The sequence below is a fragment of the Corvus brachyrhynchos genome, unplaced genomic scaffold (assembly GCF_000691975.1).
Source record: "Corvus brachyrhynchos isolate BGI_N302 unplaced genomic scaffold, ASM69197v1 scaffold221, whole genome shotgun sequence".
Lineage (NCBI taxonomy): Eukaryota > Metazoa > Chordata > Aves > Passeriformes > Corvidae > Corvus > Corvus brachyrhynchos.
The window spans coordinates 3,941,497-3,967,338 of record NW_008236622.1 but is presented as its reverse complement, the minus strand read 5'-3'; the positions used below and the strand labels follow the sequence as shown (position 1 = coordinate 3,967,338).

Sequence of the window (25,842 nt, the reverse complement as noted above, 5' to 3'; positions counted from 1 at the left end):
CCCTAATTCTATGTAAATATCCCATAGAAAATGAAAATGCTCTAAATTACCCCCTTCACCAACAGTGTGGTGTTAGGCACCCGAGCTCCTGTTGTGTGCCTGCTTTTACACCAAGATAACCCTGGTTTCAGTTGATACATGCACATGCCATATGTACAGATTATGGCCATCTGCAGTAACAGCCAGCACAGCAGATGGAAAGATCCAGCCAGTGCTCCCATTATAAACCAAAAAAACACCCAGGGAAGAAGAAAGCTTTTTTCCCCTTTTAAATAGTTTAATGTCATCTTTACATGAACTCACAAACATATTTTCCAGCCCTTTTACAATTTTAGCAAAAATATTTCTGTGCCTGATAATGACAACAATTAGGATATGCCACTGTCATCTGCTGAACTTGTAAGAAATAGTTATAGGAACTTATAAGCTACAACATAGTAAAAATACCCTCTAGCAACATGGTATGGTGGTTATGTAATGTCCTAAACATGTTACAGTTGATTAGACAAACACTTCTCTTACTTTCTACTGGGTTTTCACATGTAAGCATTTCACATATCAGCAATAGGTAGTTACTAAAAAGCATTAGAAAATTACACTCTTGATTTTCACATGGACTTTCCCACAACAATATGAGATACGAGTTATGAGTCTGCAGGCACATGGAGGTGTGTTTGCTTAAGGGACCAATACCTTGGCAGCAGGGTAGGAGTGTGGGAAGGTGTGGGGCCAGTTTCGAGTCCTCCCCAGCATGGTCACCCCATGCTGAAGGCAGGGCTGTTACTGAGGAGTGTTGTGAAAAAGCTGCACCAGGGGCAGTTGTGTCTTTGGGCCTTCCAGCCAAACACCTGATTCTCTGGTAAACCTCGGTTTGCCCTTTGCTCCATCCATGTTGGGATGATGGCTCATGACTTTGCTGTGATGAACACTGGCACTGCTACCAGTAACAGCGACTGCCATCCTAAAGCCAGGCCCTCTCCACGCAGCCAAAACAATCATCATCTCTGGTTCAGGTGGTGTGCATAGCATATAACTCACTAATGCCTCAGCAGAGGAAGCCTCAGTGTAAGTAGGATTATCTAGTATTTTAAGTCCCATTCTCTTTCTTTCCCTTTTTTTAAAAATTGATTTTCAGAACCTAATGAACTTGCACTATAAAACCTATGGCAGTACTGAATCCAGTTTCCAAATACACCTGTCAAATTCCACTGGCATTGATTTATTACACTGCCAATGCAGTCTTTCAGCATTTTCTGTCCTGCGGGTTTTGCAGTTTTAATTATAGGCAATTTTTGAACAAAAACAGTTTGACAGTGGTGAAAGACACTGAAGAACTCATTTACCCTTTGCTGTGAGCAGGAGCCAGGACTAGATGGGGAGGTACTGTAACCATAAATTAACTCTACATTTCCGTCCTGACATGCTCTGCACTACTGCTTTCTTCTAGGAAGTTCACTATGAGGGTATTTTTCTTGGAGATCCTTCACCAGTGGTGCTCAAAGAGAAAATGATCTATTATGAAAAAATCTCTCACTGTTTTCTGCTTACGTAATACATTTTAAGCTCTCATTAGCTTGCACTGCTTGATTAACTTCTAGTAATTATCAGGGGCACCTCCATCAAAACAAGGCAAAACAACACTAGAGAAGAATTAATAATCTTTAGGATGGAAATACTGAATAGATTATGAAGAAAGAGGCCAGGTCAGGTCAGGATTTGCTAACCTCAATTTATTTCTGATTTTTTTTTTCTTTGTATCAGATGCAGCCTAATTGAGCTGTAATCCAGCTTTCTCCTCATCACAGTATCTTTAAATGTCAGTCCTTTCCCAGCCACTTCTTTACGCTTCACATCCTTGACTTCCCACAAACACCTTTTCAGTTCCAAAGTGTGTCTGCTTTCCACTGACACTGATCTACTATCTGGAAACCATGCAGAAACTTCAAGATGTTCTCTCTTTTTTTCTGTCTCAGGAAAATACTTATTTAGGAGGGAGAAAACAACAAAATTTAAATGGTGTTGCATAATACAAAAAGGAAACAACCCACCACCCAAGTTCAGGCTTTATACAGTGAGATAGTCACCCACAACTTCCCAGGTAGGTGCTAGTATCTACTTTCTGTTGAGTAGTGTTTCCAAGTTTAGAAATCCCATTTGCTCAAGAGAGAAAAGTGCTATTCTTTTGGTGAACATGTACCACTGCATTGAAATGCAGAAAAAAGCAGGATGCTACATGTCCCTAAACCATTTAATGCACAGGCACATTGTAAATAGCAACTCTTGCACTATGCAGATTCTTGTACGTTAATAGCACAGATATGGGTCTGACCCTCAACCCTCCTCTCATCAAACTCTCCAAGTATTTCTACTAGAATAGTACCAGGCAGGGTATCATCACCAACTTGCTAAGCTCTTGAAGAAGTCTTTACTTTCCAGGATCATATAAAAAGCAAATAGAGAAACTTTGTTTCTGCTTTTTCTTCCCTATTTTGCATGATAATTTCTATGACTGGTAAGAGGTGCATGGGGTAAATTCTCTAGACCAGTGAAGTCCTGAAATCTGCTCTTGAGCTGATGTAGAAATTATGTAGACAACTTCTTAAAAGAACTATATATTAAGAAACTATTTTATAAAGTATTTAAGGATATAATGTACACACAGTATATTTTCCTCACTGACAAATGGCCTCAGGATATAGTTAACCTGGTAAGCAAAGTGAAAGCTACAGTCCTGTGTTCTGTTGTGTGAAGGACTGTGGTCAACACTTGCTTGAAGTGCTGCAGGAGGTGGGCTTTTTTCCCCCCATAAAATCAAATACATCTACATTATACCACCCTCCCAAAAAATTTCAATATCTATTTTAAAAGAAAGGAAGTTAAACTGAAGAGACAAGACTCGAAAATGAGAGCTATATACAGATGGCTTGTGCAACCTGAATTTTACCTCATATGCCCACATTTATGCAAGGCAGTATTGCCTGATTCAGTGAACAGGAAGCCTGTAAAATGGGGGAAAATTATGAAGAATCAGAGTACTGCGTATCTGCCATTTTCTAGCATTTAAGCCTATGACTTTGTAACCTAAAGGACACTCCTAAACACTGTTTCTTAGTTTCTAATCCATCAATTTCTGGATTACAACAACACAGTTATAGACAGTATCAAAATGGTAGCAGGACTATATCCAGGTGACACAAACTGCTTAATCCCTGTCATTCCCTGTCCTTCCACCACTGTACCCATCCATCTGATCCTCAGCTTTGGCCTAGGGGTCACCAGCAGGCTGAGTTTGGTGCCACACATCTCAGCAGAGGCTAAAGGTCTGTGTATGCATTTGGATTTGCAGCAGAACTGTGTAGAACGCTCCATGTTCTGTGCCGTCGTGGTTGGTATGTCAGGATGTAAAGGCTGTCTAGAAAATGAGCTTACAGAGTCTTTATCTCCCAGGTCTGCTCTGTTCTGCTTTTCCCATCCTCTTCCTGACACATCACTGAGTCAACTCATGCCAGGTGCCAATTCAGACAGCCCAGGAGACAGTCAGAGGAAACAACTGGTTTGGGACTGCTCTGTAATCTGCCCATAAAACTCAATTTCCTACAAACAGAACTGAAAAAGGTAATTAGCCCCAGGAGATACCTCAGGAGAAAGTAGTTCTGAGCAGGCAGTTCCTGTGTGCCAAGTTAAAATAGTTTTAATGCCTAAACCTGAGAATGTGCAGGATACATGTTGAACATGAGAAGGTGAGCAACTGCTGAGCCCAGGATTGAAGGTGGTTTTATATAAAAAACCCATTAAAGTGCTGGTAGGAACGCAGTCCTCAAGGACAGAGAACTGCAGCAGTGACTGCAGCTCCACAGCAGGAAAGGCAGGATCAAACTGTGCTGCCCCTCACAGTTAGAGCTTCCACATGCCCTCAGTAGGGATTTTGTTCCCTTTAAATGTTACCATCCGTTGCTAAACAGAACCCAGTAGCAGGAGCGGAAGGCAGCTGTATGTCAGGACAGACAGCTGCGTCCTCTCTGTCCTGGTTTGGGTCACCAGGTATGAAGCTCTCCCAATGCCACTGTTAAATTAACATGCACCTCATTGTGCTTCTTTGCATCGTGCCTTGTTTGTGAGTGACATGCATCTCACACAAATGCAGTGATGTTCTGATTATTATTTAGCATTATCCTTTGAAATACTAAAGGCTTGGCGTTTTACTCCCATATTGTTTTCTCTCCATATTTTGGGCAGGTATTGTTTATTCTCAGGATGTGTGTTGCTTCTTATACACTATTGTTCTGAACACTTTATCCCTTTTTAAATGTAGGACTGTGAAGGTGCATTTTGTGAAGAGGGTGACTGAATTTTACATCAACTGTGATTGCTATGACAGTTGTTTTAAGGACTTAATGGAATCTTTGATCACAATAATTTCTGTTCTTAGCAAAAACTCTGTGATAGGATGGCAGTTTTGGAATTCTGAGCCTACTCTCATCCTAATTTCATCTCTGCAAAGTAGAAAAACTATACAGTTGCTCTAAACTTCTATTAGACGTAAGTCTGAGTCTCCTGGCTTTACAAAGATTAGATCACTGTAATTTCCCCACAGCACAATAACAGAATAGAGCTGCTCCAAGGCATTGCTCACTGGAATGGTGACTATTTCAGAGAACCTACAGATGCGTGATGGGCTCCCTCAGGAGCTGAAGTCAGCGAAAGCCCGAGGAAAAAATATTGGTTTACCCTGTACTTCTGAGCCAAAGTAAACTGTAACCCACAGAAAATATCAAAGGAGTGGCAACGTGCCAGATGTTGTCCAGAAATTTGCTGTGAGCTTTGTGTCTTTGAAAATGACCAGAATCACTCATATATTTTGACTTATATTAGGACAGCATAAAATGCCTTTTCCAGCAGATTGTATCCATACAGCAGTTTGTGTGACAGGAGCATTTGTTTTGATGGTTAGCAAAATGCTGATCTGCAAAGCTCCCAAACAGAACTTTGCATTTATTTTCACTTGTCTTATTTATGCTAATGTGATGGCTAAATAAAAACTCTTGGACTTCTTGTGATATACAAACATAAATGTGTATATATATATATTTACTGTCTATAAGATCCTCTAATCATTGACCTCTCTGTTCTTTAAAATTGAAGTTTCTTAAATCTTGTAATCCCATTAATCCCAATAGAGTTCCAAGTACCTTTTTTTTTTTTAGAAACATAAAAACAAATAGCTATGAAATGATTTCTAAATGAATGTTCTAAAATGTCACATAAGATCATCCATTAGCTAATAATTTTGGAGATCCTAGGAATTTTTTTATCATCTAGCCCTGGTAGGACTTGTGTGAAAGAAGGCTGATGGCAAATTTTTTTTGGAAGCTTATGACTTTGGTCACTTCACCGCAGTTATTTACTAAAAGAAAACTTTCCTAACTGATACTGGAGGCTCGTATGGCTGCAACTCTCAGTATAAATTCTGCAATACAGTTCTGATTCATGTGCTGAAAAGCTGCTGTCAGGTTTTCCCTGTGACTCAGGCTTTGGAGAGTACAAGTCTCCCTACATTGCATCTTCGGACGTTTGGGTTCTTGGGCAAATTCACTGCATTTGATGGGAATCTTGCTGTCAACCACTCTGTGACTGCCCCAATGAATATGCACATGTTGGGTGTAAAACTTCCTTCACAAAAATGACTTTGCACACATCAAGGCCAGGAGCAATATCCAGCCTAATATTTCTACCCTTTGCTTGTCTCTCATTACCATTACAAAGTTAATTTTTTTTTCTCTGTCACCATTTTAATTTATAGACTGGCATCAAAAGGAGTTTTTACTGCAGAATGAATAGAAAGTATAACTGCAAGACTACAGAGTCAATGTACATTTCTGTAAATCTTATATGCCTGCATTAATCTTTTTTTTAATAGGTCTTATTATGCTTATTTATTTTTTTTCTTTCCATACCATTTAAATGTTAAGTAGAATCTCAGAGGACTAGATAATATGACTGTGACAGTTAACAAATCTGATTTCAAGGCTAGTCCAAATAAAAAAATGATAAATATAAACCAATAAACCATAATTGATACCATCATTTAGCTTTGTTCAAGTTGATCTTGACTTTTTCCATTTCCTGTATTTGAAAATTGTTGGTATGGAAAAATTATGGTTCCATCAGACCCTTGCAGGAGGTGGTATTTTAAAGGAGGATTTTTTCATGAGCAAAATAATAAGTAGTAACTTGAAATCTGTTTGTGGGTTGCTCAGAAGCCAGTCCTGCACCTCATCCTTTTCCTGCATCCTCTGACCACCTCCTCAGCAGGGCAGGCCTGTTACTGAAATACAAGCACAGTCTGGAGCAATATGTCAGTGACCAGGCTGCTCCAGAAAGAAAAAGATAAACCTTTATAATACACTACTTTGAAAATTTAGACATTTCCAGGGAAAAGATTTCATAGAAAATGTTCAAACTTCAAATTAACAAAATGCAATGATGCAATAAAATTTTAACTGTTGTGGTTAACTATAGGCCAAACTCAGCAGAAACAGAGGTCAGTCCCAGAAGGTTTTGCTTAAAATGACTGAAACCATCACTGGCTAAGAATAATGTCCCAAATGCACCAAAAAAAATAAAATATTCAATGGTTTGGAAAAATAAGCTATTTAACAATGAAACCAAGGTGAAAGACCAACTCCCTGCAGCCCCAAATTCTGATTGTCTTGGCAGTGTCTGCCCAGACTAGTTTTGGTAAGCCAAGAAATATAACTGCCTGCAGTCTACAAAGCCAAACAGATGAATTCTTTTATCCTATAAGCAACTGAAGCGGGAAATTATGATGATATTTGATTTACAGAGAAGAGAACATTGATGATACATTAGTAAAGGAACGCTCAGATTTCTGGGACAGTTGAGTATTTGCTTACTGTTTTCTTTAACACACCTAGATACTTTTATTTGGTACAGCATTGCTCTAAACTACTATAAAAATCAATTATTTTTCACAAAGACATTTGTATGTCGTGTAGAAGCACAAAATGAGATTAAAGCATTTTAAGTACTTAAATCCATTCTGCTTATCTGTGCACAGCAAACTGTTCTGTGGTGCTCTACAGGATTTTTCAGTACTTGAGAAAGATGAGGAAGTGAATGTGGCTAAGCCTAATTAAAAAATGCAAATAATTTTGCTAAAGATGTCAAGTGAAAATACTCCATAGCAGTGACTATGAGAGAATGATCAGACTCAAGTTCAACCTGCTCCAGGTCTCTGGGCTGTCTGAACGAGCAGGTATTACCAAGGTGTAAGCATGTCGATCAGAGGATAGAAAGAGTCAATTGTGCACTCTGCAGCCACATACAGGCTGTCAGATCAGGTGCTAAAACACCAATATCTGGAACAGTGTATTTGGTTTTGGTTTTTTAAACTGAGCTAGTTCTTTCTTACTTGCCTCTATGACTCTAACAGTGCTTATCACTTCATTATAATATCCAGTATGTTCCCCCCACTATCTTTTTAAATAAAATGTTAGTATGCATAAGAGCTCAGACCATGTATCTCATTTTTGTTCTGTTTTTCACACAGTGGGGCAGGTCTGCTGTGTTTTGCAGTCTCCCAGGCTTAGGTGCCTTTTGTTCTGGACTACAGTGGCAGAAGAAGGAATGGGGAGATGGCATTTTGCAGGGCAGCAGGAAAAACCAGCAGCTCCATGGCTGTCACACCTTACGAAACTCTTCCTGATAAATCTCTACTCAAAGCTTTCTGTGAAGGGATTTCAGGACTGTATCCAGTGGATCAGAAACTGCTGTCTCTAGATTAAAAACAGGCTCCTTTTCTCCTCTGATTATAAAATTCTTTACTAAAAGCAGACCATTCTGTAAGTTCTCTCTGCTTTTCAGAGAATGGGGCGAGAATTAAGGAAGGAAGCACACAGGTCTGATGATGGGTTTTGACTGAGCTCAGTCATACGATAAATATGCACCATTATACACTGTAAGAAATTAGGATTGTAAAATCTAACTGTGGATACTGAACAGCAGGAGCAGAGGAATCTTCCAGCTGCTGAAGCATTTTGTGAAGTTTTCCTTTCTCATGCTTTAGCTGAGAAACAGTGAAAGACCGTTTTGTAAACTAACTCTCTATCTTGCACCTGCACGGTCTTGTTATGGTACACTAGAGAAAATATTTTGAATGGGTGTTAGAGAACCTCAGCCAATCCTTTTACGGGGTGGCTGGACAAGCGACCAATCATATCATGCTCTCTTACATACAAAGGTATATAACCTAGCTTGTATTTAATAAAATAGTTCTATTTTCTCCTTGCACTTATGTCGTGATTCTGGCCATTTCTTGGTACAACAGTGACATCTAACTGATCTGGATAATTTCCTCAGTTCTTCCTTTTCTTCACCAGGCCCATCCTGGCCCCACTTCTTCTTCTTGCTTCCTGGGTCAAAAAATTAAATTTTTAAACCAAGAGCATCATGTTTTCCCCCCTTGAGAAGGAATGTTTTATCCTTTCACAGAATTTGCATTCAGCACTCCAAATACCCAGCTACTGCTGACCACTTTTACAAGCAACAGAAATTACAGCTTTGTGATGGATATGGTTTGGTGACAGTGATGGTTTCAGTCATTATTAACCAAACCTTTTGGGACTGACCTCTGTTTCTGCTGCAGTAGACTTACACAACATCTGTCTGCTCATGCATGCTGTACAAATTGCAGGGCAACTCTGCCCCAGCTGTTAGACAGGTTATAAATAGGCAGAGCTCTGAAGCAGCAAGATTACTTGAAAAAGAAGGAATAGTACAGGTTCTTGTGCTTATGAATCAGTCTGGAAAACAGCTGGCTGTCTGACTGGCTGTGTGAGTGCTGAGATTAGAAAAGTCTGCTTATCTGTGTATTAACATCTTAAGGTTAACTTTTCAGTAGGTTGAGGTGTAAGCTCTGACTGCTGCTTTCCCCTCAGCAGACTTTAATAAAGTGTGGCTGTGTCTGGTTCCTCCATTGTGTAAGGAAGGTTTGAGTTCACACTCTTACAATTTCCCAGCTGCATTCATGCAACCTGTAGGAACTCTAGCTCTGGAACCTCTGGCCTATTGTCAGATTAGACAGATATCATCCAGTAAGGTTAAAAGTGACTATTTCACTTGAGCCTGGAATTATTTCTGTTGGCAAACAGGTAATCAGAAACTCTAATTATGCATCTCTACTGAGGCTGTAATGCTAGGTACTCTCTTGATTCTTAAAAAAAAAAAAATTAATCTAACTAGTTAAAATCTAATTCAACTAGTTTGTCCAACTATTTTTATTCACACAAACCCACAGCTGCTTTGGGACAATGTTTTGCCTAATTACATGTATTTTTGGACAGATTTAGGTCTTTCCCCAGCTGAGGTCTTCTTTTACTGAGTTCCAGAATCCAATATGAAATAGTAAAGCTAAATAATTTCCTCTCACAGAGTCCTTCAAGTACTTCAAGGGAAATAAAAAAAAAAAGGGTGCAGGGTGGATGTGTGGATCTGGAAGGACTTAGCTCACCCAACCAAACTTTAAGAAGCAGATCGGGAAGTTCTTTAAACTACTCATAGTAAATAAAGTGATTTCAACTGGGAAAACTAATTTTGGTGGATTTGATACTAATTTTTTTCCATATACTTAGAAAAAATGACCTAAAAAATGCGACTACCAACATTTGCATACTGTCAGTTAAAAAGAGCATGGAGTATCTCAGTCAAACATCTGCTGCAGTCTAGAGAATGTGGCCATCACATCAGAATTACTGAATCCATCCCTGTGTGTCAGGCAGAAGTACCTGTACTTCTGCACACTCATCCACTCTCAGAAGCTCTGCATTCTGAGAGCCAGAACCGCAGAGCTGCTGAAATCAGAGATGTTTTTCTTCTAAATTACATGGCAGCTGACAGAAATAAAGATCTGTCCATGAGTCAGTTGGATTATTAGCTTTATCATTACCATTTCTGAACTCTGCAATTTGAAAAACTTAGTTGTTTGTTCCACATACTTAGTTGCATACGCGCTTGGAGAAAAAAATACCTGAGTAACACTTCTGAGGGGTTTAGAACAAAAGCCTGGAATAAACTAAGAATCTCCTAGCTTTCAATTTCTTGTATCTGAAATAGTAAAGCTGGGAATTAGAAAGGTTATCTGGTCTGAACTTCTTTCCCTTGATAAGCTTCTACCTTGAAGAAAGCAGACAACATCTGCGTTCTTCATGGCCATCTTAAATCCGTAGGTCCAGACTCATATCACAGAAAGGAGTCTGGGAACTCCTATAGTGATGATTAAAGCCAGGGTTTCTGTAGTTCCCAGTCTCTTTGCAGAGGACAAAAGAGATGAGAAACCTTGGCATCTACTTGATGATTGGATTGGATCTTTTTGGAAAAGGAGCTGGAAATCTCAGCCTGAGATTTCCTGCAATAATGTAAGGAGTGGTGTTTTTGGTCATTTCAGTGACACTGAAATGTGTGGTGTGATTTGTCTGTTCTCTAACTTACGGATGTTGTGTGGACAGCTGTAGCACATCTTTCAGCTCACAGGGCATGTGGACACACCCTTTATCTACACAAGGTCCTGAGACAAGCTCTCTGGATAAGAGAATACCTGTGGCAAAATACTCAGCTGCAGTTAGGTGCAACCTACAGTGGAAGCTAAGGTTCCATGCTAAGAGCACAAAGCTGTGCAGAACTTCCACCCTGGTATGTTCAAGTTCTCACACTATCATGGGGCTTCTGTGTTTATCTGTGTGATAAACAACTGCTCGTTTCACTCAGGACGAGCTCTGTTGCCACAGCCAGCAGCAGCCTCAGCTGGAGCAGAGGCAATTAGACACCCTGCCTGAGGGCACACAGTTCCTGCACCCACTCACAGACTTCTCACCTATTTAAAGATATAACTGTGCAGTCACATACAGACACTAATTAAGAGGAAATGAGGATTATCTCAAGCAGGAATGTGCACACGTAGCTTTCTTTAGCATACGGTTTCATAATGCCCAACATGTCATCTTCATTCATCTTCCTTCTGGTTTTATAGCAGGCTTTAAAAGGCCTTCATTACAAAGCATGTAATGGAAAAGACACTTTCCTGTGATTTCTGGGAAAGAGAGATCTCAAACATTAACAAACTACTAGCTGAAATGTGTGGGTTTCAGGTAATATTCTTCAGTGCATTCCTTCAGAGTCTTCTCCCACCTTTTTTTTTATCATTACTATTATTTTGCCTCCTATTACTCCACTTCGGAGTAGTTTTGGGAAGCAGGCAGGATTTTGTTTCATGCCTTGCTACTGAATTGGTGTGCTGTCTCGGGATGGAAGAATGAAATTGGGTAATTTCCAAGTGACTCCTTGAGCATAAGATAAATATCTACTGAAGAAGTATATATAGTGTATATAGGATATAGTGCTTTAAGGATTGACATCTTTTTGTGAAGATCTGCAATATTATAAGAAATAAGGAAACTGAAAATTACCAGTTGTTGCTTTTCTGTTGCAGGTATTTGTTTTTAGATTACAATTTCCTTTCCTCCACTGAACAAATTCTGGTAACTTATTTTCACTGCCACCGGCTCTCATCACTTCTTTTTGGAGTTATTAGCAGTTATCACTAATATGCAGAGTGCAAATTTTTAGTAGATAGGAGACTGGGAATGGTATAAGAGATGTAGCTCTCTCCTCCGTGCACAGTAAAATCTGACCTTTTATATTTAAATGGTTAAAAAGGGTCTTGAGCTGGAATATGCCTTATATGAGGTGTTTGAAGTAGCCTGATAGTGACTCAGAATTAAAAAAAAATCTGGAAGACAGAGCTAATCATCCATTAGCATTTGGATGCAATGCTTGTCTCGCATTAATTTCCATGCTTGCCAAAATGATTCTGGCAGAGGAACCAGCTGTGAAATGTAGAAATTAAAATATTAGTTTGGAAGTACTAGATATGCCCTGTAGCTGCTTGCAAAAGGATTTACATGAATGAAAATGTGAGGCAGCAGTATTATACAGGTAGGAGGATTTCTGTCCCCCCTTTTCTCCTTGTCCCCCCTGCTTTATATGCTGAGCACGATGTCACATCTATGGAATATCCTTTGGGCCAGCTGGGGTCTGCTGTGCCAGGTTGCTGTGCACCCCAGTGAAATCACTGGTGGATACAGTACAAGGGAAAAAGCCTTGATTCTGTGCAAGCCCTGCTCAGGAATAGTAAAAGCATCTCTATATTATCAACTTTGTGTTCAGCACAAATCCAGAACACAGCCCCACACTGGCCACTGTGAAGAAAATTACCTCCAGCCCAGCACACAGTGGTAACCTCAGAGTATGAAGCAGCTCAGGCACATCTTCTGCACCACAAATAACTCAAAAGGCTTCATGACAGGTATCCCTCAGTGGTATACAGTGTTACCTTCCTTATCTCACCAAAGTCAGATCAGGCTACCATCAGAAAATCCATTTGTGTCAAAGCGGGACCATGTCATTTTACTGACAGTTTCTCTGCCCAAGATTACAACAGAATGCAAGGCAGGTTGGGGAAACATCAGCTTGAAATCAATTTAAGCCTTCCTTCTGTTGTGTGGTCCTTTGCATGATTAGAGAGAGGCAATTTCCATCTCTAGCTGTGAGTGGAGGAAGTATTTTTCCTATTCTTACCCTATATTTTCATTGGGACAGCCACAAAAGCCACATTACTCCTTTCAGTTTTCACGTAAAAATCTCTCCTGTGAGCTGCCCAGCTGCTATCTAACATGAGATGAGGTTTCCAAACACTCTTCTTGCAGGCCCTAATGGAGTGTTTCCAAAAGCAGACAACTCAGTGCATCTGCTGTGAGTCACTCAAGTTCACCTAAACAAGGTCCTGACATCAATTTCCCTTGTCTCCCCAGCCCAGCCACAATTCCCTTTTTAGGTACACCTTGTATGTTGTCGGAAGGATGTGTTATACTGCTCTCCTTCCAGCATTTTTACAGTAATGTGTCTGAAATTTAGTCCAAATTATTCTTCAGAAGAATGACTTGGTAGATTTATGGTTCTTGATATTTTAGAGACTATCCCTATTTTAATGACCGGACTGCTGTAATGAATCTTCCTGAGTTATCTCTTCATAATCCATTGCTTCAAAACCAGCTGTGAATGTTTTCTTCCTATTAAAGCTTATTCCTTTGGGTTTGATGTAATTAATTGCCACTTATGACTTAGAGAAAATATTTCCAATAAATATTTATGCCACAGGCACCATCTACTCTCTCCAGTGCCCTGTATACTTGATGTTTAAAAAATTTCTGTGAACCTCAGCCTGCAATTCATGTTAGAGGGAGCCTGTGGTTATAACAGCAGCAGCAGTCACAGATGTCCACTCTGGAGGTAGCACAAGAATCCCATTTCTTGATAAAGCAGGTCATGGAGGCACTGAGAATATGACAGAGTGGAATGCTGGAGAGGTTACAGCTGCAATGCCATGCTCGATCCTCCCAGTGTTTATTTATAGCTTTGTCAGAGTAAGGTTAAGCATCTGCTTCTCTTAAGCACAGAGAGAAAACCACGGCAGTATGAGACTCTCACAGAAGCAAGAAGATAGCAGATCTAGACAGAAGATTAAAGAGTGTCTCAAGTCTGAAGTGACAGGAAAGAGAAGAAAATCCATTGTCAATCTTTCACACTCTGAAATTCATGAGGCAGGTTTTGACTGCTGTATGATAAACGTGTGGCACTGAAAATGTGGAAATACAACCCTTTAAGGGCATATTTAAATTCTGTCTTAACATTAGCTCACATGTGAAGATATCTTTTTCAGAGCCAAGTATGTACAAGAGCAGAAAGTGAACCATATTTTACAGATTATTTAAGTAATTCTTTCAGTGGTCTTTTCAACAAGTGCTCAGTCTGCCTGCACTGGGCTCCATAAAGCAGAGAGCAACTGGTGAAGAGGAGGGTTTTTATTTCCCTGTGCAAGCCAGAGAGGGGCTCTCTGGAAGGTACAATTCCTTACCACAGCAGCATGAACACCCACACATGCCTTAGAAAGGACTACAACTCAACGCCACAATTTAGCCTGCCGCTGTTGATTCCTGCACCTTGTCAGGATGTAATTAAGGTATCGTCAAACTGAATAGGAAGATGAGACTTAAACCTAAAAATATCTCCAGTAATTATGGTTTAGATCTGGAAAGCAACGGATGGATTTTGATTTCTGAAAGAGACAATGCTGTTCCTGAAGATGGTTGAGTAATTATGGAGCGAAAGGTAAAATAAACACCCTTGTAATTCCCTGTCTGTGACATAGTGCTGAGGTGTGCAAGCAATCTCATGAGGGAGGGAAAAGGTCTTAGTACGTAGGTCTGGTGGTTTTAGAAAGAAAAACAGGGCTTTGTTATGTTTGCTAGCAAATGTAAAACTTCATTCAAACACAATAAAACAAAGCACTTGTTTCAGCTGTGCACGGTCACTATTCAAGAACACACATGGCTTTGTTTTAAAAAAAGCCAACAAACAAACAAACATCTCCTCCTTTGGGATTCAAGATTGCACTTCTGAATTTGCCTGTGTAAAGAGCTTTGTTGACTACTACCAGTCCTGGGAATAATCCTTTTTTCTGAGCTCCTGTAAGACTACACCTTCACTCAGAGGGCATGCTCTCATTCTTTGGACACTCTGAAGAACGTATTGGATACAGGGACCCTTCCTAAGGGATAGAAAATGTCCCTGACACGGTATCGTGCGCTATTGTGCGAAAGTTATCTGGAAGTAATCTAGTTCCAAAGACTGATGTAAAAGATGAATCTGTATATTTGTACCTAAACATCCAAAGATATGTAGTGCCTTATCTTGAAAAAGACTTGGGTGAAGAAAAGAATGAAAACCACTCATAATCTACTTTAATTCAAGTGAAAGCTGCTGTCCTTTTTTCCCTCAAAATACACCTTGCCAAGGATTTTTCCTTTCTGCATATGTTTTCATGCAGTTTGAATTAATTTGTGAGAACTGTTTCCTGGATGTTTTTGTTCCATCCCTTGAGTGAGAACTGGCATTTATCTGACAATATGGTGAGATGATTCAAGGAAGAACTGGCTAGAAAAACTAATTGCTTAATTTCATAGTTACTTTTCTCTCTGAATTGATTTACTGCACATTTGTACAAATGCCAGGGCAGTAAATGAAGCAGGAGCTGGAGGAGGAGGTGAGATCACAGAAGTCCTGATTTGACCAGCTCAAATTAGTACATAATGGAATCCTTAACCTCCTCCTGAAGATGTTTAAAAGCTTGATGGCTAAACTGCAATGAAAGTGATAATGCCGAAATACCTGCTTAGGACAGCAAAGCCATGTAGTTGCAAGGCAAGCAGCCAGTTCTGAAAATCCAGCTATTATGATAGCAAAATTACGTTCTTCACTATGTCAGTTAACAGAGAGATCACAGACAATGTGATCCATCATAACATCACCTATTTGCTTTGGTAACAAGCTGGTTTCTCTCTCACTTGCCACTTCACTAATGTAAGCACTGCTTCCCTTCTTTGAAATGCTCATTTGTCTCCTAGACTGGGTATGTTCTCCTGCACTCAATGAACCAGTTTACAACCCTAAACTGCAATTCCCCCTCCTTCATGGATGCAGATGGTTTGGGTTTTTCCATGTGGCGTAAGCCCACTCAGTGGTTGTTGCTGCTTCCACTGTCCCACTCCCTCAGTCATGTTGTCCTCCACTCTCCTTTGTGCTTCCACCATTATCATCAGACCACTTCCAGAAAAAGTGGCACAGGGGCACAGAAAAACAGCCAACAATTAGATGAGAGGGTGTTTTACCATGACTGAATTTGAGTGAAGTTTGGGCTGCTGTCTTTGTCCTTTCCTTCTGCTCTGGCCATGTGCTCCTGCTGCTTCCTTGAGCTGGACCTAACCATATACAACTGCCTATGTCTATGCATACAGCCTACATTACAGGCATCCCTGTATGAAGCATTCTGGAGTGAGCATTTATGTAGTCACAGAGTAGGAGCACTTGCAAATGGAAAAGTTGCTGGACTATTTCAAGAATGTTTCAAACCTTTAACACTTTATTGAAACTGTTCTCTCATCCATCTGCCTGCAAAGCCAGTTTTTTTCTCAGCTTTAAGGAAATACAAAACAATTTAAAATGAGCCCTTGTCACATCTCTTTAAAAAAGCATTATCTTGTTATGCTAAAGTAAGAAATGAGCACTGTTTCTTAGTGTTTTGTTTTAATTGAAAACCAGGTATTTTCCACTTTCCATACCTATCACTGCCATTTAGGGGTGTAAAGTTCATGTTTCTGCTTCTCCAGGATATTTGACAAGAAGTCTGCAGGATTTCTGCCAGTCTGGAAATCCACTGCCCCTCCCACAAAGGCACACTGCTTGGGACGGGAAGGGTCTACCTTCCTACATCAGTGGTCCTCAAGGACAATTCCTTGTTAGGCTGTGTGGAGTGGGAATGTCTGTCTCCCAGCCTCTGTGTTGGGACAAGATGGTCATGCAAAGAGCGATGGGGCACGATGATTTTGCGGGGAGATCATTGGAACCTGGGCCCATTTTGAGAGAAATTTTTTTTTCCAGTGCATATATAATTTCTAATGGCTTTTCTACATGTTGTTGGCCTGGACCATGAAAGGCCAGAGAATTTCTGGAAAATTCACTTATAATATAAGCCAACCACAAATACTCAGCACTGGTAATTAATCCAGATCTAGATCTTTGGAGAGAAGGTAGGGACAAAGTATCTACCAGTTTTTTCTTTTCAAATAAGGTCTTCTTAAAAGCATGTCCAAAGCAGGAAACATTTGTTGTAGGTCCAGAGAAACAAAGCTGGCAATAGTGTAGTTAGCAAAAGAATATATTTTTATGTGAAATTACATTTATTTTAGGAGGTGTCTCCATGGGGTAAGAAGAATGTCACACTACAGAAATTTTAACTGCATTTATAAATCACTGTGTAAACTTTATACGTGATTATGTCTCACAAATCCATGTATTTTTTTCTATTAGGTGGATTTTGTTTAAGTTCTCATTCAGTAGAAACAAACAAAACAAGACTTCCATAATTAAACTACTTTTAAAGTACTACCTGATTATATTAGCAGGAAACTATGTATTCTAATCTCAGTGGTAAACTGCTGCTAAACTGTACCATTGTTAATTGAAGTAATTTAATGAAAAGTTTAGCAAATAGACAAATATCCTCCTAAGAGGAAAAAATCCACTTATAATATTGGTGTAGAGGAAAAAGCTCTTTGAGGTAGTTTAACCTTTTAAAGTAGACAGCATGGCAAAATCAGACAATGTTGCCTGAAATAAGGAGGGTAGCAATGACATAATCTTTCTATAAGAAATTATCTTTGCTTGGTATGTCCAGCCTATCAGAGATAGATATAATTTCTTCTAAGATCCTCTGGAAAAATAAGCAAAAAGTCAAAGCTCAACTGGTCAAAAAGCAAGCCATAATTAATTTTTATATTATTATATGAAATAATAATTTCCTCTGAGAAAATAAGCCTTTTTTTTTAGGATATTAAATACTAAATAGTAAAATTAAGTGACTGTGGTCAGTATGTTTTGCATTAAAATTAATCCCTTCCTATATCAAACAACAAGGATACCACTGATTATCTGCCCAGTGAACCTGCTTTGGTTAAGAATGTGTTCAGGTTCTCACCTTGTAAGGTTGCTCACTTGCACACTGGGATTAGGTTATGTATTTTGCTCACTCTGTCTTATGGAAACTGATAGACCAGTGGTCAGTATGACTGAAGTGAGCCCAATAACCTTTAACCATATTCCTAAATTTCACAACTGCAATGACACTGCTGTGCCACTCCTGCTGCTCTCAGGCATTCTGCATCACCTCAGGCAGGATGCAAAGCCTCTGGCCATCGCCTCCATGGGATGGAGATTCAGGTTCCTGGCAGCAGCAGGCTGGGTTCATCAGCTGGAGCTGAATTTCTGTGTCCTTGAGGGAATCCCAGCAGACTCCATGAGAGCCCTCAGCTGGTCTTTAGGTTGTGCGCAGCACAAGTAGTGCTGGAGACCTTTTACCTGAGATAAAACTGATCTTTTCTAAAGCCCTTCTTTGCTCACTGAGACCAAGGAATAGCATTCAAATAGAATAAGTAAAGATGTGCTCTTCTGAGTCCTTCATCAAGTAAAAAACTAATAAATTCAATTTCATGTAGATAGTTTGTAAAGCAACATAACTCCTATTTCTTCATGCACATTGTTAAACAAAAGCTGATCTTAATTGCATTATAACCCACAATAATGAGATTTAAATTTAATTTCAAGTGCAAAATAATTCTGTTTGAGTTCTTCAGCAGCTTTTCCTCATCTAATATGGAAAGAGTTTTTTCTCTTTAATTGTGTCTCTCTGCCTTCAGGAAGATTGAGCAGCCTTTTAAACATCTTCTCTTTCCAACCTGTCACTTAACTAGTTACGGTTTGGAATACTTTTCTCTTTGGCTTACTTTTCTCTCTTGTGAGTTGCAGATTATGAACATTAAAAAATACAGAAAGCCAGCAAAATCTGAAAGCCAAATGTGGGGAAACCTCTACAGTAATTTTTATTAATGTGCTCTGTATAGAAATCTGTATTTTTAGTTTGTATGTTTGCTTTTAAAAGAAAGGTGGAAATTACAGACTTTTTAGTTTAACATGTACTGTTGTCAGCCCCGCACCCCACCCATATAGCTCTCAAGGAACTTTTCTCCAGAGGAGATGGCAGTGAGTACTTACTGAGGCACAGTTGCTTTCTGACTTGTCTTCTAGAAAGCCAATTTGGCATGGTGTCCTCTGATTCTGCAGCCAGTAGTCTGTTGATTCTAGCAGACTGTTACTGCAGAGAATCTGTTAAAAAAGTTAAAAATAGTTAAAATCATTACAAATTTTTCTGAGCCCTATTGTGCTTTGGAGGCCTGAACCCTATTGCAGTAAGTCAACAGAAATTTTGCTGACAAAATTTGGGGGTGTGGGGGGAGCAAGATGGACAAGATGGTTTGGTTTGGACCCGTCCAGTTACTGCACCTTAAGTCAAATCACTTATATATCCCCTAAAGTATTAGCCTGTTTTCTTTCATAACTGAGAGTCCTTGGAGATAGATGCTTGATGCTTGAAGGAAATGCCTAAACTCAATATTTTTACTGGAAAATATTGCTATGAGTTTTGTTCTGTGTTAAAATGATAAACAGAGATGTTGGGAAAACTAATTATTCAATTACATCAGAGTACACAAACTTGCAGCCTTTATGACTGACTGTATTTCTCTCCACAGTAGATCAGTACTATTCACTCTGCCAGCAGCCTAATTTCTGGGACTTCCAAGGCTCCAAACTCCTTCTTCTTAAACAAGTCTTTCTGTTTTCTGAGAAACTGAAGTACTTTGGACTTTCTGTAGTGAGTCCTTAGGTCACTCAGCACCCTGAGACCAAGACTTTGGGTTTAATCTGTGTTGACTCAGCCCTACAGCTTGCGCCACAGCCTCTGCTCAAAGCCAAAATGGGGCTACAGATAGCTGGAGACTTTAAAGAGGCAAAGCCAGTTTGCAAACCTGATGCTTAGATTAAACTGAATTCTTTACTTTCTGCCTCTGTACTAATATTCTACCATGAAAAAGAGGGACCATCAGGATCTTTAAAACATCTAGGGAACAGCAGGAAAAATATTGCTGCACCATTGGTGCTACTTCCAGAATGTTTTCTACGGCTTATCATGTTCCCCAGGCAGCAATGTTAAGAAGTATGTTTGTAAAACAAATGTATATTTTACTTGTACTTCCTGCAAGTCTTGTATTACATGGAAATAGACTGTACTCTAGTTTTTAGACTTTTATTTTAATAATGATATTTAAAAATATAAATTTGTTGCTATACCTGGGGGGGAAAAATCTATCTACAGTACTTTCCTTCACCTGACTGCATGTTTTGTATTGACACATATTTGTCCTACTTCAACGACACTTGATCTCTAAGCCTAGATCCCTTCCTTAGGAAGAGAAGTGAGAATAACTTTTGAGGCCTTCTCACTTCTCAGGGAAGATTAATGACCGTAGAAAGCTGATCTGGCCAGGTGACACAGTTTTCTAACACTTGGGAGCACCACAGAAGCAAGCTTATTACCACCCACACCCACTGTAATTTTTATATTTCTGGTAAAAAGTCACACAGTTAATATTTCACTCCCTGTATCATACTTATATTGATTTCTGAATAAAAGTCAGCAGCAGAGGGATGAGGAGGTAGTAGGGAACAAGCCCCTGAGCTTGGCCTGCTTCAGTGCCCTTTTTTTGGTGCCCTCCACAGGGACTTTCCACCTTTGTTGTTGTTTCTCAATACAACAGCCCTGCTAGGGGTTTTCTTCCAAAGAGCTTTAGAATACAAATTTATGGTTCACAAAATACTCAGAGGAAGTATTGTGCCCAAAGACTTTGTTCTTAGTATGCCAAAGGCTCATGAATGCTTCTCATGAACACCAGCCTCTTCTTGGGGGCTGCTAGCTAATCTTGTTTACCAGTGCAATGACTCTGAACTCAATAAATGTTATAGCCTTCCGTCTCAGTGCAAAAAGATTCCTGCCATCATAACTAACTCTGAGACTAGATGGGGAAAATAATATACTCCACATCCCAAAGAAACAATTTCCTGTTAGTGTAATAAACTGTTGTGTGGGTTTGGTTTTTGTTAAGGAAATCTTTAAGCATTATGAACTGGATGGTAAAATCTAGAATTGGGCTTTCTTTTCCTCTTTCTGAAAAACTAACATCCTCTGAGGCTTTATGAAGACATACAGAATTGAATATATATAAAAACACACACATACACACATATATATATATGAGATTTAAGACTTAATCTGATTCTAGATATTCTCATCCTTAAAGGCTGAAGTTCTAATTACCTGTTAAAACATAATTTTGCACACACAGGAAACAGTTCTCTTTATCTCAAACAGCTTTTGCTGTAACAAGCAATCTTGTTCCATTTCCTTAAAATCACAGTGAATTTGTCTTCAGCTTTAATCACTTTAGATCTTTCTCTCCCAAAACTCAGATAGTTTCTGAGAGACTGTGATAGACAGAAATTTATCATGTAGAAACAAGCTGCAGATATCCTTGGTGCTGCTTGTCTTTGTCTCAGAAGAACTTGGCGTGCATTTCAGAACAGCTCGATCACAGCAGATCTATATTGTACATGACAAACCCATGAAATGAGCTGGGCAGTCCACACTTCTACTGCTTTGTCTCCTGTGGGATGTTAAATGACCCTTGGTAGCTTTATCTTTCTTTCAGAGGATGTTTTTATCAGGAAGGAAATACTAGTAAAGCAGCAGCAGAAGAAATAACTCTCCTGAAAGAATGTTTTGGTCAGGTCAGGTCATGGTTGCCAAGCCTGAGTCACTCCAGGCTGGTTTTTGAGTTCCAAGGCTTTATATTGCATTTAATTTTTTGTATGCAGCTTTTCATAGTAGACTTTGAAGTCAAGGGTAGAAATTATTACATGGAAGTTTTGGACAGCATGTGATTTTTAAGTAACCTCAAGCAGATGAACATTAGTAGGATTACGTTTTATCTGGGCCTAAGTAGTTCTGCACACACACTTGAGAATGTATCCAGAAACGTGAAGAAGGGTGAATATGCATAGCATTTTTAATACTGGAGGTTGGGGGGAATAATTTACAGCAATTTGGATTTGAAAAAACAGGTGAGAAAAACAAAATCAGATATACTGGAGTCCACACAGCAGAAGCTGGCAGAGGTCCGCAATCTAAGGAACAGAGCTTGCCTCAAAGTCATCTGGAAAGGCTCCAGAAATTACTCCAAAAAGAAAGTGCTGTGGGAATGGGGGAATGCAGGAACATGTGCCAGAGGCCTCCTTGCACATCATCTGGTTTTACACAGGTCTGAGTGGTGCTCAGGAGATGGAGGTGACATTTGAGGCAGTGATGGCTGGAGTGAGGGGTAAACTTTGGATCAGTTTAAACTCCATCTCATGAAACAAAAGTTCTTGCATTAGCACCATTATAGACATCATATTGCTCAGAGCTCTCCCATTAGTACTTCTGTGGAGGAAGGAGAATTTGGGCCACCCTGCAATGCTGATCACAGGTTGGGTTACACACATCTGCTGTGCAAAAATGTATCTGTAGAAGCCATGTGAACTTTTGGGCACATTTCTTTGGTAACAGGCAGTATTATTGTGGTCAAAGACACACATATGGTAAGAGTAATGGAGTATTTCTTACAGCCTCTTGCTATTGTAAGGCAATTCTTCCTGTTAAATAGTAACATGTGTTTAGATAGTGGGAGTTTGCATATGCATGAAAACTTAATGGGATATTCATACTTTTAAAGGAATACACTGAAATCCTTATAGCAAAATAATATATGACTGCAATGATCAAAAGTGTATAAGCTTGAAGGAGTTGATCTAAATTAAAATAGCTAGTTAATTAATCATAAGCAATGTGAGAACTGGTATTCTTCGGATCTGTATCTCTACCAGCATATTCCCATTGCCATTCTTGCATTTAAGCATTTTTTCAAAATATACTACGGTGATCTGTACCAAATGACAATAAAACTAACCCTCTTCTCTTTCAGCTGTCAGTCTGCAGTCCTGCACTTTTAAGGCAAACAGTATCATTTGCTAAAATTTCTTCCTCCTGTCTTGTACTTCTCTTCATTCTTATTTAATTAAGACAAGTGCAGGGCCAGTCCCACTGACAAATCATTAGGATTTTTGCTATCAGCTGAAAACTGAAAAGCAACTGAAAGCAGAACTTGATTCATTGACCATACTCATGTGACAGCTGCACACACTATACTGCTGCATATCTGGTTTGGAGCAGGATCATCACACTCAGAAAATAATTCAGGATGAATCTGCATCATGCACTAAATGTGAAATCAGCAGTAATTCATGGTTCCAAAAAAAGTTTTCCACTCTCATCTAGAGACTCAGCCATCAGCATTACTCAGTGTGTTGTGAATCAATGAACTAAATCAGCCTCTAGCAGAGTGTGGATTAGAAAAGTCTCTCTTTCCCAGAGGAAAATACTGTGTATGAGTTTAGTGTAACAGCTTCCTGCTCCCTGATTTAGATCACAAGACATTAAAATACAGTAAATATCTATAACCGAGACAGCATTAAAAAGGCTCTGCTCCACAAACGAAACATCTGCGTCTTCGTGACTGAACATCTTAATTGCTTTGGTTAATTACCACTCTTCAAAAAAAGATAGGAAAGTGGGACATATAGAATAAAATAAGATATCCAGGGTTACATCTTCTGCATTCGTTTAGGTTGGTCTGTGTAGTAACAGGCTACAACTCATATGGTTCCTGACAGGAGCCATTCACGCCAAATATAACTACTCAAACCTGCAAGTCAACTGTTTAAACTGTTCCCTTGCAGCAGAAACCCACAGCATTTCACTCCACCACCAATTGCAATCTAACTTAAAAATCACCTAACAGAGGCTTAGAAGAGAATTCTTCATTCTTTTCCACACACACACACAAAAGGTAAACACTTTCTCTGACAATGGTGTAAAGAAGCCCAAAAAATCTTGCTGTTTTTCAGAAGTGTTGTCAGAAGTGAGTAACTTCTTTTAGTGTGCTGACAATCATAAAATCGACTCATGTTACAATGAACAGCTCAAATATATGGGATAGGACAGGTGAAGCAGCTCTCAACCATACAGGCTACCCTTTAAAATTAGGGAGTGATGCTTCTGATCATGAGCAAGCAGGAGCACTTGTAAAGGCAGTGGTGGCACTTAGTGCTGTGCCACTGTCCTTCACTCTTACGTAAACTACTCTGAGATTAAATGAAAATTTAAGATGTTTTCCCACACAGTAGATTTTCTGTCTATATGAGGATTCCAATTACAGTCAGCAGCATTTTTAAAAATCAAGTGTTATCTTGCAAATGAACCCTTTGACCAAATGAAATATTGACACTTTATCTTTTAGCCATGTTGGGGTGAGAAGGAGAAGCCTAGTCCCAGCACACACATCTGTCTTATCGAGTTCTATTTTTACATCAATGATATTATATCTAACAAAATTTCTGTGTGTGGTTTTCAGGATAAGGAAAATAAATCTTTAGCGTCTACATGTTTTATCCTTCTCTCTTCTTACGTAAATCTAACAAACAAAAAAATTCAAACCCAAATGGAAAATATTATTAAAAGTCAGAATTATAGGAAGACTGAATGAAATGTGAAGGTTTAAAACAAATGCTGTAGTACTTTTCAGCTCTAGAATTATGCCTGTGGGAGACAGTAGAGCTCTGAGGTTTATTGCAAAGTGAGAGGTGAAAGGCAGCCAGTCTTCCTCAATAGTCTCTGGTAGTGCCCCCTTCCCTCAGACTGTACTGCCATAACAAGGTCCTAGGCAGGAGGAATAAAAGGTCTTCACCTTTGTATTATCAGTTGTACTGAAATTAGCTACAAGCACAAAATGACATCCGATCCCTCCTAATGACATACATACACACAGGCGTCACCTTTTTTCCCCCACATGCCCTAAATTAAATTAGTACATATAAACCTAGTTTTAGGAAACAGTAACAGCAGTCTATATCACCTCCTGTTGTAAAAACCATTCCAGTCAAAGTTTTTTCATGAAGGACCCTCCATTGTACTGACCTGAGAAAAGCAAAGCTCTGTCTGGGTCCCAGAAACTTGCCATTTATAGAAGAGCAGTCCTGAAGGTATTCCTGCTATGCACTGCTTTTATTTCATATAATGAAATATCAGATAATGAGGTAAATTAGAAATGTTCAATGGGAGTTTATCTCCCATATATGTATAACGTATTTTGGGACCAGACAAGTATAGACCAGGCGGACAAAAATTGCAATATACCATAACAGCCCTACTAAGTTATTTTTCTGTATCAAACCTTTTCTAAGTATCACTTAAATTTTGTATTGCTCACTAAAGCTGAAAGCTAAAAAGCAAAGCTATATATATATTGGACTTTGAATATAACATCAACTTAAAAGTTACCTTCTTACATGCTGTGACAGAGCTTCCCAAACTGCTTGCAGAACTTTCTGTGCTGCTGCCTTGGTGCTCTGGGACTTCATGCATCAGTGGAGATTCAAAGTTGCTGAAGAACAAAAAAGAAACAAGCCCCCAAAAACCTTTCCAGTGACTCAGCTACATAAATAACTCAAGTAATACCAAAACACAGGTCAGTAGAGAGATGTAACTCAGAACTCAAGAAGCTGTCTATACCCTCCTTGCTGATGTTACCAGTCCATTTATTGCTAATTTTCCCTTTTTGGAAGACTGTCCTGAGCTAAACACTTTAGATATGAAATAGCAGACTGATGTCTTTTGAACATGAGAGGAAAGCATAAACTGCCTATAAACAGACTTGTCTGTCCTGAATGCCACTGTAAAAAGTGGTACTAGCTTGTTTTCATAAGCAGGCAGCTTGGAGCAGCAAATGAAATATTTGCTGCATTCATTCAGCTTGGTAAACAACAGAAATATTTGCTGTGTTTTTACCTGCCAGGATGGTAGTAAAGGGGTAGTGACTGAAAAGTAAAAAACACAGCAGAAGAGGTAGTATTCTATTCTGTAATCCAGATGGAATAGCTCGATACACTTTGGGTTTGGAGCAAAGGTAAGTCGTGCAGATATTCTCTTTTGTGAGTGGTACACAACAAGTATGTTTACTTTGGCACTGTGCAGATGTGAAGTACAAAACCATAAAAACAAGTTCCCCCAGCCAAATTATTTGCACAAACGGCAAGACCCAACCCTCATACTTTTCTTTTGGAATAGTTCAGGCCAGTCTTCTAAGATCTTCCATTGTATAATAATCACAT

The 25,842-nt window shown here is 39.3% G+C and overlaps 1 protein-coding gene and 1 long non-coding RNA gene across 13 annotated transcripts in view; one reads left to right on the top strand and one right to left on the bottom strand.

Annotated features, from left to right (window-relative positions):
• The window catches only part of LOC108444764, a 250,212-nt gene that overhangs the window by 25,626 nt on the left and 198,744 nt on the right, over positions 1–25,842 (top strand). The gene's annotated exons all lie outside the window — the stretch shown is intronic.
• SPHKAP (SPHK1 interactor, AKAP domain containing) overlaps positions 1–25,842 on the bottom strand; it is a 65,148-nt gene that overhangs the window by 21,287 nt on the left and 18,019 nt on the right. For all 5 annotated transcript variants that reach the window (XM_017726502.1, XM_017726503.1, XM_017726504.1 and 2 more), the window contains 2 exons: positions 25,013–25,115; positions 18,739–18,849 (listed from right to left, as the gene is read on the bottom strand). In XM_017726502.1, coding sequence (XP_017581991.1) covers positions 18,739–18,849; positions 25,013–25,096 — 195 coding nt within the window. In that variant the 5' untranslated portion in view covers positions 25,097–25,115. The remainder of the gene's footprint in view (positions 1–18,738; positions 18,850–25,012; positions 25,116–25,842) is intronic.